General features: G+C 35.7%; 1 protein-coding gene across 7 annotated transcripts in view; it reads right to left on the bottom strand.

Moving 5' to 3' along the window:
* The window catches only part of SYT14 (synaptotagmin 14), an 83,795-nt gene that overhangs the window by 58,951 nt on the left and 6,814 nt on the right, over nt 1-18,030 (bottom strand). For 2 of the 7 annotated variants that reach the window (XM_028724740.2, XM_028724741.2), the window contains exons 3-4: nt 4,592-4,756; nt 1,488-1,706 (exon numbers count right to left, since the gene is read on the bottom strand). In XM_028724740.2, coding sequence (XP_028580573.2) covers nt 1,488-1,706; nt 4,592-4,756 — 384 coding nt within the window. Of the gene's footprint in view, nt 1-1,487; nt 1,707-2,876; nt 3,854-4,591; nt 4,757-12,148; nt 12,232-18,030 lie in introns of those variants that run through there. The other 5 variants (XM_028724738.2, XM_028724739.2, XM_028724744.2 and 2 more) reach the window with 4 other exon arrangements.

Genomic DNA, 18,030 nt, shown 5'->3' with positions numbered 1-18,030 from the left:
TTTTGGATCAGCCAATGACCCATGTGATCCATCCTGTTCTCACAGTGGCCAACCAGATGCCTATGGGAAGCCTGCAAGAAACACCTGAGGACAATCACACTATTCCTACTAGTGATTCTCAGCAACTGGCAGTCAAATATATATTTCATCCAACAGTGGATGTACAACATAATTGGTTGAGAAGCTGAGACTTTCAGATGAAAGACAAAACAACAAACTATTCAAATAAAGTTATGCCCTACTTTTATTATCTCAGAGACAGATTCTATCTCCCTTTTAACTAGTCCCCAATCCAAAATTATATGTCTGTTGTTGATGATGAATCACTTGATGATGATTCCCTGACCCAAACTCTGAGCACACACCAGAATTCCACTACCTTATTAGAAGTCATCTAAGGCAGAAAAGATAAGCGTCACACATAGTATGGTACCTTAGACCAGTGTTTCCCAACCTTGTGCCTCCAGCTGTTTTTGGACTACAATTCCCATCATCCCTTGCCACTGGTCTTGCTAGTCAGGGATGATGGGAGTTGTAGTTCAAAAACAGCTGGAGGCACAAGGTTGGGAAACACTGCCTTAGACACTCTGGGCATTCCCTTGGACATTACAGTATGGTAATGATGATGAATACATTTATGAATCATCTTCCAAGGTGATTTACATACATTATGTGCCAACAGGTCATCAGTATTATGTGTTTCTTCCTAATTTACCCAACTAACTTTTTTTCTGTCTCAGAACAGGTCCTTGAATAAACTGACACATATATGTAAAACTCTAAATAAATTCAGCTATGGTTACACAACTGAACCAGATCATCACCAGAGTTCTCAAACGTGAGTTTTCTATCATCCAGCTGGTATAGAAGTCTCAGAGGATGTCTTATCTGGTATCCCAGTAAGAATATAATAGGGCTAGAACATGTACCTTTAGCTCACAACAACAGTGATTTCTTAACAATCTCATTTATAAACAGAGTCAGTGCAAACCAGGGTGACCAGATGAAAAAGAGGAGCGCACCTTTAAGACCTGCATAGAGGTGGTAAATTTGGAATGGTGTTGCTTGTATGACAAGTAACACATGCTGAAAACCCCTCTTTTACATAGCTATTAAAGGCACAGAACCCTGTCTTTTTCATCTAGTCACCCTAAAACCACCATATACCAAAGGCAATTTATTATCAGGAAATGTTTACAAACTTTTCCATACATAACAATAAATTGTAAACTGCTACACTTTTCGTTAAACGTTTCCCATATGAATATAGGTGAAATGCTTGGAAAGCTCTAAGCACTCAGAAGGTAAAAGATCAATAAAAGAAATCCAGTCTTTCCCCCTAAATCCCTAACTATTTCAGTCAGGGTTTTAGATTTTACTGGCACCTTTACAGATAATATCTTGCAACCGCTGTATCTTTATCCTATGGTGTTTTTTGATGAATGTGAAATAAGATGAAGTAAAAACCATTGTAAATAATGTCATACCTTCATCTATTGAGGCTTCACTACTGTACCCATCATACTCTGCAGACAGAGGGCTATATTTTTGTCTGGTTTCCCAAATATAGTTTTTCTGTTGTCTGTTATCGCCTGCTGGTGGCCTTGAACTTTGTGTTCTGGATAAGGCTTCGTGATATTTACCCAGTGCCTCATCTTCACTTTCAGATGATGAACCATGCTGATCTTTATTTATGTATGAGTTGTCTATTTTGGAAAAAAAGGAGGGGGGAATGATAACAGATGGCACCATAAAGGAGAGTGCTAAAATTATCATGGGTAAACATTTAACTGTTAATACATATTTTTTTCCTAAACAGAAGGTAATATAGTTCACATTTTAACCCAGTTTAGGCAAGAGCTCAAACTTCACAATAAATGTATTATCCCTAACATAATTATTTTTTGTTTCTGTTATTCCTGGAAATATTTATTTTAGCCTGAAATAATCAGGCTTTTAAAGGGATGAACCAAGGTTGTTTCCTAAATACATGCCTTTTACTGCTGCCCATGGGGAAGATCCCACCCCCCCATGCATTTCATTTCGTTTTGTCTTCCCTCTTTGCCCTATCACCCTTAGTGGATTCAGAAAGCTCTTCTGTAACTTGATATAGGGGGTTTATCCTTCTTGTTAGATAGATACATTTATGTCAGCATTTGTTTTTGTGTATAACTGCAAAGTTTGGGATACCTTCATGGTTTCGCTAGCAATGGCTTTAAATGTTTGTTTTCCTTCAATTATTAGAGATGTGAAATAGCCTATTTTATAATTTATGCATTGACTGATTTTAGAGAAAATATATTTTCAATTATATTTATTTATTTTAGATATATATATTTTAGACTTGTTGCATTGCCACTTCATGATTTGTATGTTAGTTTTCTCACTTTTAGTATTACCCCTCATGAAAAGCTATATGTAGCTTATAATATGTTAGGTTCCCAGATATTATTTCTTATAATAAAACAACATCTGCACACTATGTCCTGAAGCACCAGGTAAACAAATGCATATAAATATAGAATTCAAGAATCATGTACAAAATATTCTTGTTATCCAGTGCAATCCGTTGAAAGATGTAGCAAAATTTAAGGGAACAGAAAGATATTTTTTTAAAAAAGTTGATTAATCACTATTCAAAAGTTAGTAGCATTAATCAGGAAAGAAAATATGTAACCAGTTTTCAAGGAGTATGAATAAAATTAGATAAAGCAAATTTCAGAGAAAATAATATACATATCACAAAGAGTTTCTACTAAGGAGACTGTTTTAAAGATCATTATGAATGAAATCTGAAAAAACAGTTGGGAAAAGAAGTATGTAGTAAAAGATCCAGGAAAGGCCACATGGATAAAGTATGATATAAGACACCTCACCTTTTTCTGGTGTCTTCTTACTACTCACTTCTTTTGAAAAACATTCTGACTGCTTAGCCTTTTCCTTTTTACTTTCTTTTGAAAGAATAGATGGTGCATTTTCTTCCTGCTTTGTTACAGACTGTCTGTGGCCATCCGAAAATGGTTTGCATTTCTTTTCTTTTACATCATGAACCCCATGAGCTTTTTTAGACTTTAACTTCTGCAATTTTGGAGTTTGCTCTTCATTTTTTTCTGAATTCCTGGAATCAAAACTGTGCACTTCTTTGGTGTTTTTGAAGTCAAGTCCTGGTGATTTTTGTTTTGCTTTTTTATGCAACGGGCCCTCATTTTGTTCTACTACAGCATGCAATTCTTGATTTAGTTCTTTATTAAGGGACTCATCTGTTCTATATGTCTTGCAGTTCTGCCTAGTATCTTTTGGAAAGGTAACATTTTTCAAGTCTTCTTTCTCTTTATTTTCCTCTTTATCTACTATAGATTTATCTTCTTGGGCGGTAGCAGTATCATCTGTCCGAAGGCTGTTGATCATACTTGTTACCTGTTCTGTAACTGAGTCAGCTACTGTATAGCTGACATCTCCAACAGCACTGGTTAGATCATCTACAGCATTACTGAGTGTGTCAACCAGAGAAGACATAGAAGGAAGGCTCAGATTTTGTTGAAAATTTTTGAAAAATGCCATGTTTTGATTGTTAGTACATTATTGCTTTGAAAATATGTTATTCCTCAAATGCATTGCTATTGTATTTTTTTCAAGTATCCTAAACCCTATCCTTTAAATTGTGGACTCTGCAGATTAGTCATTCTCTGAATTCTGTAACCTTAAAAGCAATAAATAGGAGCAAGTGTTTTCTACTACACAAAGCCAAAATCAATTGATAAAAATCTATTCTGTTTTTTATGTTGTGTTGTATGTTGTATTGTATAACATAACCAGACATTTTAAATATTATATGTAAATTGTTGAATTTACTCTACACCTGCAAAGAAAAAGTTTAAACGTATTTAAATAATATATTATAAAGACAGATATACTACATTGTTTCAAAACACTAGCATATACCCCACATTGTATCGGTTATTAAGAAAACATAAAACATAATTCTTAACACTGGACTACATTCTTAACATTGTATTCACCCAGACCACAATAATTCTGTACCCATGGCCAACAGTCTGTACAAATTCTGTACAAATATAAGCATACAACCCCAGTAAAATCAACAAGTTTATGCAGTCTAAATTCTATGTTGAACTGCGGTCATGGAATATAATTCAGTTCAAATATGATTATTGTGTGTTTTCCCTCTAACTTTTAATGAATGATACACTGCAAATAAAAGAGGTTTGTCCTACCACTTTTGAGATTCAGAAATATCTAAGATTTTGTCCCTCATAATTGAGAAAATATGGTTTCCTGGTATATAAAAGCTGTGATCTAATTATTCTTATTAAGCATATTTGGGAAATATAAAACCATTTGTTTCTTTCCACTATCTAAAATGTCAACCCCTTACAAAACATTCAACAGACCCCAAAGCCATTAAATTCTGACTAAGCACTACAGATGGATTAGTAAAAGTATTTTGGAATATATAAGATATTTATTTTATTCAAGTCAAACTTTTATGCCTACATAACATTATTCATATGATATTACACCAGGGGTTTGCAGTCTTTCAAAGCCATAGACCATAGAATTTGATACTTACAAAGTTTGTCCTGTGAATTTTTTCTGGCATTGTATCGTGAATTGAGGTCTGGGAAACCTCCAACATTCTCAAAACACATCTTCTTGTTAATATATAGAAAAAGAATCAACAACAGGATAATAAACAGTCCAACTGCTGACAGAAATCCAACTGCCTCAGGAGATACTAGAAAAAACACAAACAATGACCAGAATGGAAAGCCAACACATTTCATTAAACTAGATTGTTAGTAAATCACACCCAGACCCAAACTTCCATGCAAGTACATAATAGGGAGAAGATGAAACAAGAGGCCTAGTTTCATATTCCCCTTCATTCAAGTGGTTACATGGGCACACTGCCTTTTCAGTGGTGGTAACAAGTCTGTAGAACTCCATACCCAGGGAAGTTGCTTTGCTTCTTTTTTTGTTAGTTTTTAGGCATCAGGCCAAGATGGTTTTATTTTAGGCTCAACAGAGTTCATAGAATAGAATTCAACTGCTGGTGCTTTGAATGTTTTATTTAACTCTTTTACCTTGTTTCATTTATTTGCTCTTTAAGTTATTTACTAACATTTATTATATTATCATATTGTTTATATATTTGCCTTGTAGAGTTAAAAGAATAAAATAAAAACCCTTAATAAATAAATATTAATTGCCATCATTTTCATTACAATATAATTTTTCAGCCTACTTTCAATCAAGTAATCAATCACAGATCTACTGTCAAGACCAATGTGTGTATATATCCCCATCCTGCCAATTGTGAAATCTACGTGGCTTTGGCGGAATACGACAGCAATTTTATGTCTACTTTTATGAATTGTGTTTACTTTTGTATTTCATAAAAGCAATGTGACCCATTAATGAACATAATGTTTAAATCAAAGTTTAAAATCACATCCTTTTGGATTATAACCAGGATTTTTTTTTTGCTGCAAATAAACAGTTACCACACATGGATATCTATGTGGAACCTGTCACTGGGAATGAATTCAACACATGCTTTCTAATGTCCACTACAGATATATAGTAAAATCTTTGACTTGGTCAGGTAACAAATTGACAGCCAGTGCATGTTTAATGTGTTGATTGGATCCCACACCTGTCAGTAACCTGGACCTGGTTTCGAAGCCGCTGCTTTCTCACTCCTCTGAAGTTCTAACGTTTAGTCTTCCAAGGGTCTAGACACACAATTCTAATTTTATTGTATGAAGTTTCATTAAGGATTAGTGCTTGTAGTATAGAGCAACCACTATAGAGGGATTTGCATGCATTTTTGTATGTCTGCAAGTCTGTGACTGCAAGAGACTGTGAATCTGGGGTGGCCACACCAACTTGAGTACTTCCACATTCACTTTAGCTATGCCTGCCACTGGCATGCAGCCCTGTTTTAATCTCTAAATTGTTAACAATGCCTTGCTTTAAATGCTGCATCAAATTTATGAAAAATACTTACTGTTTCAATAGACTTTTTATCAAGTTGTGGCCAATGCCTTCAAGCATGCAGTGTTTCATTTGCCCCTATTTACTTTGACGGACTATAATGCCACAGCACAGAAATAATCAATTAAAACAACAACATCATCATGTGAAAAGCACTGAAAGATCACAGAACAATTGAATTCAAACCCTTTTTTTTGTAAAAGGGTACGTATTTCATAATCTTTGGAGTCTGTTAGAACCCAAATGCATAAAATAGTTATTAGGGTTTTTAAAAAGTAAAAGTAAAAAGGTACCGTATTTTTGGCTCTATAAGACGCACCAGACCACAAGACACACCTAATTTTTGGAGGAGGAAAACAAACAAAAAATATTCTGAATCTCAGAAGCCAGAACAGCAAGAGGGATTGCTACACAGTGAAAGCTGCAATCCCTCTTGCTGTTCTGGCTTCTGGGATAGCTGCACAGCCTGCATGCACTCCATAAGACGCGCACACATTTCCCCTTACTTTTTAAGAGGGAAAAAGTGAGTCCTATAGAGCAAAAAATACGGTAAGTGATTAACTACATATTCTTGAATTTGTGACTAGCCCCATTTTATTGCAGAAGTTACTCCTGCCTGTATAGTTCTTCTGCAAGGGCACTGTCCCAATAGGATAACACTTTTTTCAGCCACAGAGCATAGCTGGTTTGCTTATTAGCTTAATGTTAAATTTAGTGTTTAATATGATAATATCAATTATAGATCTAAGGTCATTTTCTGAGGTTAAGAGAATTCAGCAATTAATACCTTATGAAAGAATGATACCTTAGCTTCAGCTAGACTAATTAATTATTCATCTACCTTAACACCAAATGCAAGTATTTGGAATTATCTATCTTGTATCAATTTGCATACATGAACCCATCTTTAGGACTATAAGCAGCCTGATTTTATCACATGTGAAAGACATGACTATTCTGATAGTTTTCTTAAACCTGTAACCAGCATTTCTATAACCCCATGAGGGATTATGTACAGTACAGTATACTATGCTGTTTGCATTCCACTATTTAACATTAAGCATTTAATTCTCTTAAATTAACTATTAAGCACAATTATTTTACGGACAGATAGTAATAGTAACTCTCATAAAATTAAATATAAGGAATTTAACACAATTATGCAGAGGATGCACTCCATTAAAAATATTGCTAATGTTATATCCTAATTAATGACCCACAATAATATTAATTGCTTCTTGAAAAGTATTACAACTTTCAAAATACAACAGATTTTGTAAAGACTATCTTAGAACTGTTTTTATGAGGCTGAACAGTTTTATTCAACATAGCAGATGCACAATGACAAAAAGAATGTAAATTCTATCTAATGAACTAAAGTAATTCAAGGAACATTATTATATTTCAATAACAGGTGAAAGAAATTCACTGAAATTAATATTGTAATGTACTGTAAATACTAGCAATGAATTCAAAGGTTATAAATTATGCTAACAAAATTAGTATTTGGCAGCTTACCATAAATTAAATGTCATTATATTAGGACTTTTGTTTTCTATGTCACAAAAATCAACATATGTTGTATATTTAAATTTGTTTTTATCTCTTTCCAAAAGTAATTTCAAACATACTGGAAAAGTATTTTTGAAGAGTAGCAGTATCACAAGCATTAAACCAAAACAAATACCTTTAATTTTAAGGAAGGGTAATTGCTTTAAAAAAAACATTTATAAACTTCTTTTTTTACTTACATAAAGTGTTGACTGTTCAATTGCTCCAATAGTGTATGAAACTATATATTTATCTTACTGCATGTCAAGACAGTTTAATTATTAATGTGGTCAATGCAATAGTATCTGCCTTGTGTACAAGCCAAACTGGTACTTGATCTGAAACCCCATGATGGTCAATGAAAATACACTTATTTTAAAAAACACAATTCAACGGGTTGTATTCAAAGTAGCACTAAGGGGAGTGTTCCATGAGAGCAAGGATTCTCCTTGCACAAGGGAATGTTCACCCTCTCTCTTCTCACCTGTGTATTCCCTAAATCTTTTTTGGGGGTTATCCCAGCACTCGAGAGCAGATTTGGGAATCGCATGGGATGTAAGGAGGAGTTAAGTCCCTTTGCACAAATGGAACTCATTCTGCTTGTGGAATTATTTAGTTGAATGCTACTTAGTACTAAAAGTTATGCTGTTTTTACAGTGTTAATGTATCAAATACAGTATTGGTATTTAATTTATATAATAATTAATTCATTATAACTAAATAACTTCATTTCTTTCACAATAGTATAGAATTTTAAAAGTTTAAAATAGGCATACAGTGGTACCTTGGGTTAAGAACATAATTCGTTCTGGAGGTTCTTAACCTGAAACTGTTCCTAACCTGAAGCACCACTTTAACTAATGGGGCCTCCCGCTGCCGCCGCACCGCCGGAGAACGATTTCTGTTCTCATCCTGAAGCAAAGTTCTTAACCCGAGGTACTATTTCTGGGTTAGCGGAGTCTGTAACCTGAAGTGTATGTAACCTGAAGCGTATGTAACCCGAGGTACCACTGTATAACAAAGGAGTACTAAAAAGTTCTTATTTCAGCTGCTTCTAAAGATCCTCATTAATCAAAGGGTATTTAACCAACCTTTGCTCCATTTACCCACTGGATACATGCCGCAACAAAAAAACAAAGTCACTATTGGCAATATGTGTACTTCTTTATTTGCTTTCTTGGCTTAATAGGCCAGTGACCATTTAAGAGAGAGACAGAATCATTATCTGCGATAATATTATCCCAGAGACCAGCCCCAGTGTTAAAGGGGTAGCACAGATATCACTGAAACTATGGCACAAGATGAGATGAGCACGCAACCCCAGAGTCGGATACGACTGGCCTGTACGGGCAGGGGTACCTTTACCTTTATGGCACAAGAAAGCAGTCCGTTTCAATGGAAGAGGCATATTCCTAGAAGCTTATGTTACTTGCTCACAGCAAGCAGACAAACAGAAGTTCACAGCAGAGATGTGCAAGTGGGCCACTGCCTTAATTGATTCAGAAATAAACCAAGGTTCAGAAAATATTCCTCCTTCCAGTCAGCCCTCTTTGGTCCCCAAAGAACCCTCCCCATCAACTCCCCACTTTAGCTCCCTTCTCTTCTTTTAATCAAGTCATTACCTGACCAGGCAGTGGTGACAGCAGGTGAAGGCACATATGCCAACTATCCTAGTATGCTGGCTTACTGACACACTGTATATCAGCCCACACCTCAACCTGTGAGAGATGAAGTATGGGGCTACTGCAATTTCTGCAGCCTTCTGAACTCATGGGTAATCTGGGCTTATACGTTTAAAACACATGTTTAAAAACATGGCAGGGAGATCTTCTTTATGACAACCATAGTTTAGTAGTTCACATTAGTAGTGACATCCACTGTCCCATATAAAAAATAAAGTTTTTAATAATTATTGGCAGCTTCAGATTATTATCAATTAATACTGCTCATTTTAAAAAGACTATTCTCAAATTCTTACAAAGTATTAGTTCTGAGACAGCAGGTGAAAACTCCAACCATTACACTGCAGTTGTAATTTCAGTGTACACACAGCCAAAAGTATTTTTCACTTCTGTGCTCACTCAGGCTCAGGGAACCAGATGTGAAAATCTATTAAATATAATTTGCAATGAAAAATAGGCTTTATCTGCTTAACTCATCCTCAGAGCAGCCATCCCAGAATGAACAGAAATAAGCTTGTCTTTACTAACTTAAGTCCACTGATCTCAATGGTTTCTATGATGGCCAAAAGCAACCTATATAGACTACAGTGGTACCTCGGGTTAAGTACTTAATTCGTTCCAGAGGTCCGTTCTTAACCTGAAACTGTTCTTAACCTGAAGCACCACTTTAGCTAATGGACCTCCTGCTGTCACCGCGCCGCCAGAGCACGATTTCTGTTCTCATCCTGAAGCAAAGTTCTTAACCCGAGGTAATATTTCTGGGTTAGCGGAGTCTGTAACCTGAAGCGTATGTAACCTGAAGCGTATGTAACCCAAGGTACCACTGTATTATTTTGCACAGTATTCATTAGACCATGGTTTTCATGGGAATTTTTTTAACGTATTTCATAAATTAGCCATTAGATGGCACTATAGGTCAACTAGATTACAAAGTGCAAAACCTACACTTTGAATATTCTGTTCCCACTAAATAAGTACCACAGATAGTGACTTTGATTGCTTACTCAAATATTGGGTGGAATCCAGATACAGCTCAACATATTTAAATCCTATTAATTTCAAAGGGAGGGAACTGAGCAAGTGCTTAACTCCAACTGAAACGAACAGGCCTTCAAAGTGCTTCATTTAAGATGGATCATACTTTCCTGTTTTATGAAGATAAACATTGTTTTAGATTTATAAAAAGTAATGAACACTGACCCATGCAACAAGCTCATCTAATGGCTCATCATTTCTTGTTATGATTATCCTTATTTATGATCAACGGATTACAATAAATAGTAAATTATCTCTCTAGAAATCAGCAAGCTGATGCAATTACATGAATTTATTGTATTTATTTTAGTGAGATGCAAATGCACATAATTGCGTCACATAAATTAAGTAAAATAACTTTAATGACAGATTATTGATTATGTCCAACCTAAATCTCTAGCTAAACAAATAAACTGTGACCACAAGACAATGAAAATATTTAAAGAAACATTTAATTGCTACTGCTTAACCACAGAACCCTGGGGAATGGAATACCTGCGTTGAGCAGGATCAGTCATGCTCTACATTATTCAACATCTCTAAGGTATTCGTCTGATGCATTCTAGATTACATTCAGCCTCATTCATAACTCAGGGCCAATTTATATGTAACCAACCAGTGAAATGTGAGAGAGATTCTGCATAGATGACTCACATGCCACACCAGTAGTATCTATTTCTAGGAACCACATGGAACAGTTTGATTATATGATTACACCTACATCAACACCACAATACTAGTGCTAGTGTGAGAAGTAACCACATTATCCACTGATTTCAGAAGACTCCTGTAAACAAATGTTACTTGTATTCAATGTGACCCAACAAAGCAATTCCCATACCACATTAGCGGGACAAATTACAGGTTTTATGAAAATAGCCACAAAATGGAAGCAAACAAGCCACACCACAAATTATGACAGGCTTAAAGGGCTCCTCCAAGTTGAAATGCTGTTACAGTGGTACCTTGGTTGTCAAACGGCTTAGTTGTCGAACATATCAGCTCCCAAATACCGTTCCAGTTTGCAAACTTTTTTGGAAGCTGAACGTCCAACGCGGCTTCCGTAGATTCCAATTGGGTGCAGGAAGCTCCTGCAGCCAATCGGAAGCTGCACCTTGGTTTTCAAACCGTTTCGGGAGTCAAACGGACTCCCAGAACGGATTAAGTTCAACAACCAAGGTACTACTGTACTAAAGTGTCTCTGACATATTCCTTTACCTTCAAGAAAGGAGCAAGCTTTTTTTCCACTGTTGAACTTTTTATATTATATTCAGGTCCGTGAAGTTCAATGCTTTTAAAAACATTACCCTCAAATTTTGCTGAAGCACTAAGTATTGTAATTATTCATTATATTTCCAAAAACAAAATTTTTATATTATAGTTATACACACATTGGTCCTCTTTGCACATAAAACACAGATCATTCCAAATCTGATCCTGCTCTAGTACAAACAAAAGCAATAAACCATTATCCCTGGCTTAGCATTACATCCGACCCAAAGATGGTGGTTTGTTTTTCTTGAAAAAGTCATGCTCAGAAAGCCAAAAACAAATTTTGGTTTTAGATTGTAATTCAATGAAGCAAATCAAACCACAGTTGCTAGTTCAGACATAACTCTAATCCAGGGACTGTGGTTTGTTGCTCCTATTTGTGCTACGGAAACAGCAGGTTTACTGCAATATTCCGATACAGTCAGCATCTAACTTACTTTACGCTATATAATTTTGGTTTCACAGAAAATATTTTATCCATAGTTTAAAACTAAGAAATCCTAGTCATCTTTACTCTTTTAATATATCTGAACCACAAATTCAATGGGAAATGTTGATTACTTTGCTTTGTTTCTTTTGAGACATGTTACCTATGTCAAAGCTGCTTGTCTCGTTCTCTACCATCCTTCGCACTTTCATGTGCTCTAACTACACCCAGCAGATGGTCTATAAACTAGATGAAAAGGGGGAGGGGAAGAAATTGAATTACTTTTTTGCTTCAAAGTCCGTAAGTTTAACAAAGATTTAAACAAAAATTAGCCCTTTTTGTAATATAAAATTTGAGTCCATCAAGCAATTAAGACTTTCACAAAACCTTAATATACATTTTGAAATATGTATTATAAAGTATATGATATAGTGATGGGATAAAAACTAAAAATATAATTCAATGAAAATAAATTAGGAGTTCATATTATTTTTAAAAATTAATAAGGTTACTGTTAAATAAAGACAAAACAAGCGGAAGTCTGAATTTACAGCACAATCTTATGCATTTTTACCTCAAAGTAAGTTTTAGTGTATTCAGTGAGACTTACTTAGCTAAGTGTGCACCGCAATCAAGACTGCCTTCACGCAGCACAATTCTCTACATGTTTACTCAGTTCTGAGTAAACCCATTGATTTCCTTGGTATTTGCTTACTGGTGAGAGTTATAGGATTGTAGTTATAATCATTTTCTCTAGACCATATAAAATTCATTTGATGTACACAAACTATAAAGTAAGGCTTTTTAGGCTTGGAAAAGGGGGAGAGGAAGGGAACACAGAGAGGTCATAAGCCCCAATTTAAGGAATGGTCTATTTCAGGAAGGAACTGTGCCAGTGGTGCAGCTAGGTAATTTTAGACCCTGAACTTAGTGGTCTTATTGGGAGGAAGGGCATTATGCACTCATATATGTTACTTCAGTTATGATGTCATCGAGTTCAGTGGGACTTACTCCCAGGTAAGTTGGTCTAAGACCCAAGTGGACCCACAATAATTTGCCAGAGGTGGCATGTATATTTAGCTCTTCCGCACGTTCAAGGAGGAAACACATGGGGAGCGGTCACTGCATGAGCCTTACCAAATTTTCTCCCACTTCTGAATCACCACCTCAGAAGGAACAACAGTTATTCCAGCCCTAACTAGCACATAGTCATGGCAATAACTAGTACACAAATCTGACCTTTTTAGCCCCTTAATAATAGGTGCCTCCAAGCCGTATTCCAGGTGCACTGACCTACTATCCCCAATTTTTTTAATTCTGTAACCTCAAACTTTCTATGGGCATGGCTGATCTGCTGAAGATTTTAGATCAAGGACAGCTAGCCATTATGATTACACTGGACCTTACAGCTGCATATACCTACAAAATTTATATCCACAAGATGAGACTGAATCACTAATGAACAACAATTACGTGTTGTTCCAAAGAGATTTAAATGTGTTCTTCTATGTGCTGTTCTACACCCAAGTGATTCAGTAGCAGACACTTAAGAGTGCCATAGGTAAACATAACATATCTCTTACCCCTTTGCATCATAGTACTTTTTTCTCTGCTGGGAAGACTGGTGGGGAATGTATGAAGGGTGCTGGCCTGCTGGGGAGACTGGTGGGGAATGTATGAAGGGTGCAATATGAGGGTCTGAAGGGCACAGTATTAATGTCCTCAATTTCTTTTGCATTGACAAGTTCAGATCAAGGAAGTGGGTCGTCATCATCTTCAAATTTTGAATACTGAGTTTGAGATTGATGTGCTAATTGTGATTTTATTTGTCCTGTGGTGGTTTTGCCCCAATGGTCTCTGGTGGTCACAAAGCTCAGTTTCTGCTATTTCCTCCTATATGGGCCTCCAGTAATGCTGCTTTATGAACTAAATTGTTCATAATAGAATAGCATAGTTACTTACTGCTCTAAGCAACTGTGATCACATCGTATCTGTCCTACATTCCTTACATTTAGTACCTTTAGATTGGAAGGTAATTTAAAATTGTATTGCTAGTTTTCAAAGCCTTGACAACTTAAAAATTAGCAGATTCTAATGGTATCCCATCCATATAATAACTTATATAATAAAAAGTATAATAACTTTTTTAAAGGGATGTGGGGGCGCCAAAAATTACACACTTATTAGCTTAAAGTATATTCTAAATACACTTAAAATATTGTTAAAGATAAAATGACCAAGTGCTGAGATGAACAAGTTTTGCTGGAAAAACCTCATGTGCTTTCTGCAGAATTAAGTCTGCCTCACTATTCTGTTCGGAGTTCCTTGACAGTGACAACAAGCACATTTTATCCTTCTGCTTTCAAAAAGTGTTTGACTAATTCCTTCACCAAAGTAAACTTAGAAGCTAGTGGATAAGAGGTCAGAGCACAAATGGATGGTTTTCACAATGAGGGAGGTAAGGAACTGTATTGGAACAAGAACTTTTTAAATTATTCATTAATTATCTGGAGCTAGGCATAAGGAATAAGATGGTAGTTTGCTGATGACACCAAGTTATTCAGAATGGTAAAAAAAGCAAAAAAGACTCCAAAAAGAGCTCTCCTAACTGGCTGAATAGGCAATAAAAAGGCGAAATTATCTTACCCACTCAAATGGTTCAATCTGCAAAGCTGGCACATTGACAAGTGTCATCTAATGATGAAAACCTCACTGTAGTTTCTGGTAACTGCTAAAAACTTATTTGCTTAGGCAAACCTACTAGACATATAATTTTATTACATCTATTTGTTGTAAAACTACAGACTTTTACTTATATTTTGATACATTTTACTTTGCCTACTGTTTTTATTGGTGTTTTAATGAATTTTTGTACTGCTTTATGTAAAACTTAAAAACAAAAGAGGTTTTTGTTGTTTAAACGGGGGGGGAAACTTGTTAAATAAATAACATAAAGTGTGGTTCAGTGAAAGTAACAGCAAAGTGATACATTTCATGGTAAAAAAAATCCTAACTTTACAAGGCAACTTTGGAGTCTGAGCTGGCACTGACTGACCAACAAATAACTCGAGGTTGTGGTGGATAGCTCAATGAAAACAATTGACCAGGATGCTGCAGCTGTGAAAAAAGTAAATCGCATGATAGCTATTATTAGGGAAGGAATCAAAAATAAAACTTCCAGCATCACATAATTAAAATACAAATATATGGTGTGTCCATGCTTTGAGGTACAGTACTGTGTACAGTGGTACCTTGGTTCTCAAATGCCTTGGTTCCCAAATGCCAAAAACCCAGAAGTAAGTGTTCCAGTTTTCTAATGTTTTTCAGAAGCAAAACGTCCAATGCGGCTGTTGGCTATTGTTTCCGAGGCGTCTGCACCAATCAGAAGCTGTGCCTTGGTTTTCAAACATTTTGGAAGTCAAATGGACTTCCGGAGCAGATTAAGTTTGGAGCTTTTGTTTTTGCTATTTATTTTGCGTTTTTGTTTTTGAGGCTTATTTGGTTAATTTGTTTTTGTGACTGTGTGGAACCCAATTCAGCTACTTATTGGTTGATTGTGTGACTGTGGAAATGGATAAAAGTCCCCCATCCAAACAATGACTATCATCAGTGCAGGTAAAGAGAAAAAAATAATTTTAATTTTTATCATCTACAATGCTGTCTTATTTATTTTATAGTACAGTACATTGATACCGTGTGCTGCTCTGGTTTGCCAGAAGCGGCTTAGTCATGCTGGCCACATGACCTGGAACCTGTATGCCGGCTCCCTCGGCCAATTAAGTGAAATGAGCACCACAACCCCAGAGTCGTCCGCGACTGTACCTAATGGTCAGGGGTCCCTTTACCTTTACCTTACATTGATTATTGCTTTCATTTTATGGACCAATAGTCTCATTAGATAGTAAAATTCATGTTAAATTGCTGTTTCAGGGGTTGTTTTTAAAAGTCTGGAACAGGTGAATCCGTTCTGCATTACTTTCTATGGGAAAGCGCGCCTTGGTTTTGGAACATTTTGGTTTTGGAATGGACTTCTGGAACGGATTAAGTTTGAGAACCAAGGTACCACTGTATTGTTCTGGGCATGCCATCTCAAAAAGTTATGTAGAACTAGGGGCGGGCGGGGAGAGATTAAAAAGGGGGTAACCAAAATGTTCAAGTGGGTAGAGCAATTCCCAGTTTATGCCATAAGGTTACAACTGTGTTTTGGGTTTGCTTGCTTGCTTGCTTGCTTGCTTGCTTTAAGGGCATTTAAACAGGGACATGACAGACATGAAAGGTTAGAAGTGTGACCCTACTTTCATTTGTTAAGATACTTTGGAGGATATGGCATTTTTGCTATTAATACATAACAAAATTGGTTCTGTTGTGTTTTTATTCTATGTTGGAATCTCTCCAGAGTGGTTGGGGCAACTCAGTCAGATATGCAGGATAGAAATATTATTATTATTATTATTATTATTATTATTATTATTATTATTATTATTACTTCTTTAAGAGTTGTCTAATAAACAATATGTAATATGGAAATGAGTGGACAAAGCTACACTATGCAACATTTTTAAGCTGGAAATCACCAGACAATATTTCAGTTGATTGTTACCAATGGAAATTCAATCTACCATAGCCAAGTACCTATCTAGTTTCATTGGGTTATATAATCTTGATTTATTAAAGAGCTAGTAAATGGCTTTCAAAACACAAGCATTATGATAATAACAGACTAAAGGAAAAAAACATATCTAGTTTCATACCTTCTAAAAAACAAACTGGTGATGACAAAGTTATTTTGCTAATGCTTAAAATATTTATTTAACCATTTTACTTCCTATTCTCAATGCTCAAGGCAACTTACAACAATGATAAAAATATGTTTCCTCACATCCATTCGGTCTTAATTATTTAAACAGGGGCAGGAGTGTCTGGAATAGTTTCAAAACTCTCTCTCTATCCCACAGGTTATTGGAATTTAGGCCTCTTTGCTGATTAGCTTTACCCCTTTCAAGTGTCAGAGGTGGTGACAGACCAACAAAAGGAACAATGCTTCCAGTACAGTGGAGCATTAGGTTAGCTCTACAATACATTTTACAGCTAACAATTTGAATATACCGGTAAGTCTGGCATATCAGTAAGAGCAGCATAGTAACATCCCATAAATGCCTGGATAAATACAGGTTTATCTCAGCACCAAAGTGCTATGTCAGAGTAGTATCAGACAAACATGGAATCATCACAAAACTTTGCAAAAAGGAAGTTATTAGGAGTGAACCCTTCCGTATACACCTTGGCTGTGAATTAATTTACACCATGATACTATTTGTGGGCCACAAGCATTCAGATGGCATCTTATGCCTATCTCAGGTTCAGGCCTTTTAGTTTTCTGTTTTTCTTAGCAACAGAAGTGTGCTTTTGGGGGTTGTTTTGCAAAATGTTTTACACCAAAATCAATCATGTATTTTGAATAGGTTATATTTTCCAAGTATTTTAATTTAAACTTGAAAGGAGAATGGGCTTACTGAATACGTATGTACTTGGACTTTTTAAATGTAAACCACTCTGAGATCTATTGACAGTAAGCAGTCTATAAATGAATTAAATAAGTAAAATAAATAACTTTCAGTACAATTAAGATTTGACACATACAGCCTATAGCCTGGATCCAAAGAACCATACAACTATGGCTATGCATTAAAATAAACTTTTGAGTTGTGTCTCTGGAACAGCAATTCCCATGCTGCATTGCAAGCCTCTTTTGAAACTGAAAATTTCAAATGCAGATTGTGATACTGAATGGGAGTTTGCCATGCAAGAAGAAGAAGAAAAGAATAAAATAATTTTCACTGGACAACTTTAGTGCTTTGGCATGCTTAAAAGAGCTTAATTAAGGTTTCATTCATTCATTGAGATTCCTGCATTGTAGGGGGTTGGACTAGATGACCCTGCAATTCGTAATTCAGTTATTTTTTTATTCTATCACATTTGTATTACGTCCTTCCTTAAAGGGTGGTGTGACAAACTGTCCATCTCTGGACCAGGTCTTGCCTTTCA

The sequence above is a fragment of the Podarcis muralis genome, chromosome 3, assembly GCF_964188315.1.
Source record: "Podarcis muralis chromosome 3, rPodMur119.hap1.1, whole genome shotgun sequence".
NCBI classification, from domain to species: domain Eukaryota; kingdom Metazoa; phylum Chordata; class Lepidosauria; order Squamata; family Lacertidae; genus Podarcis; species Podarcis muralis.
The sequence above is the reverse complement of the archived record's forward strand: the minus strand, read 5'-3'. Positions and strand labels throughout refer to the sequence as shown.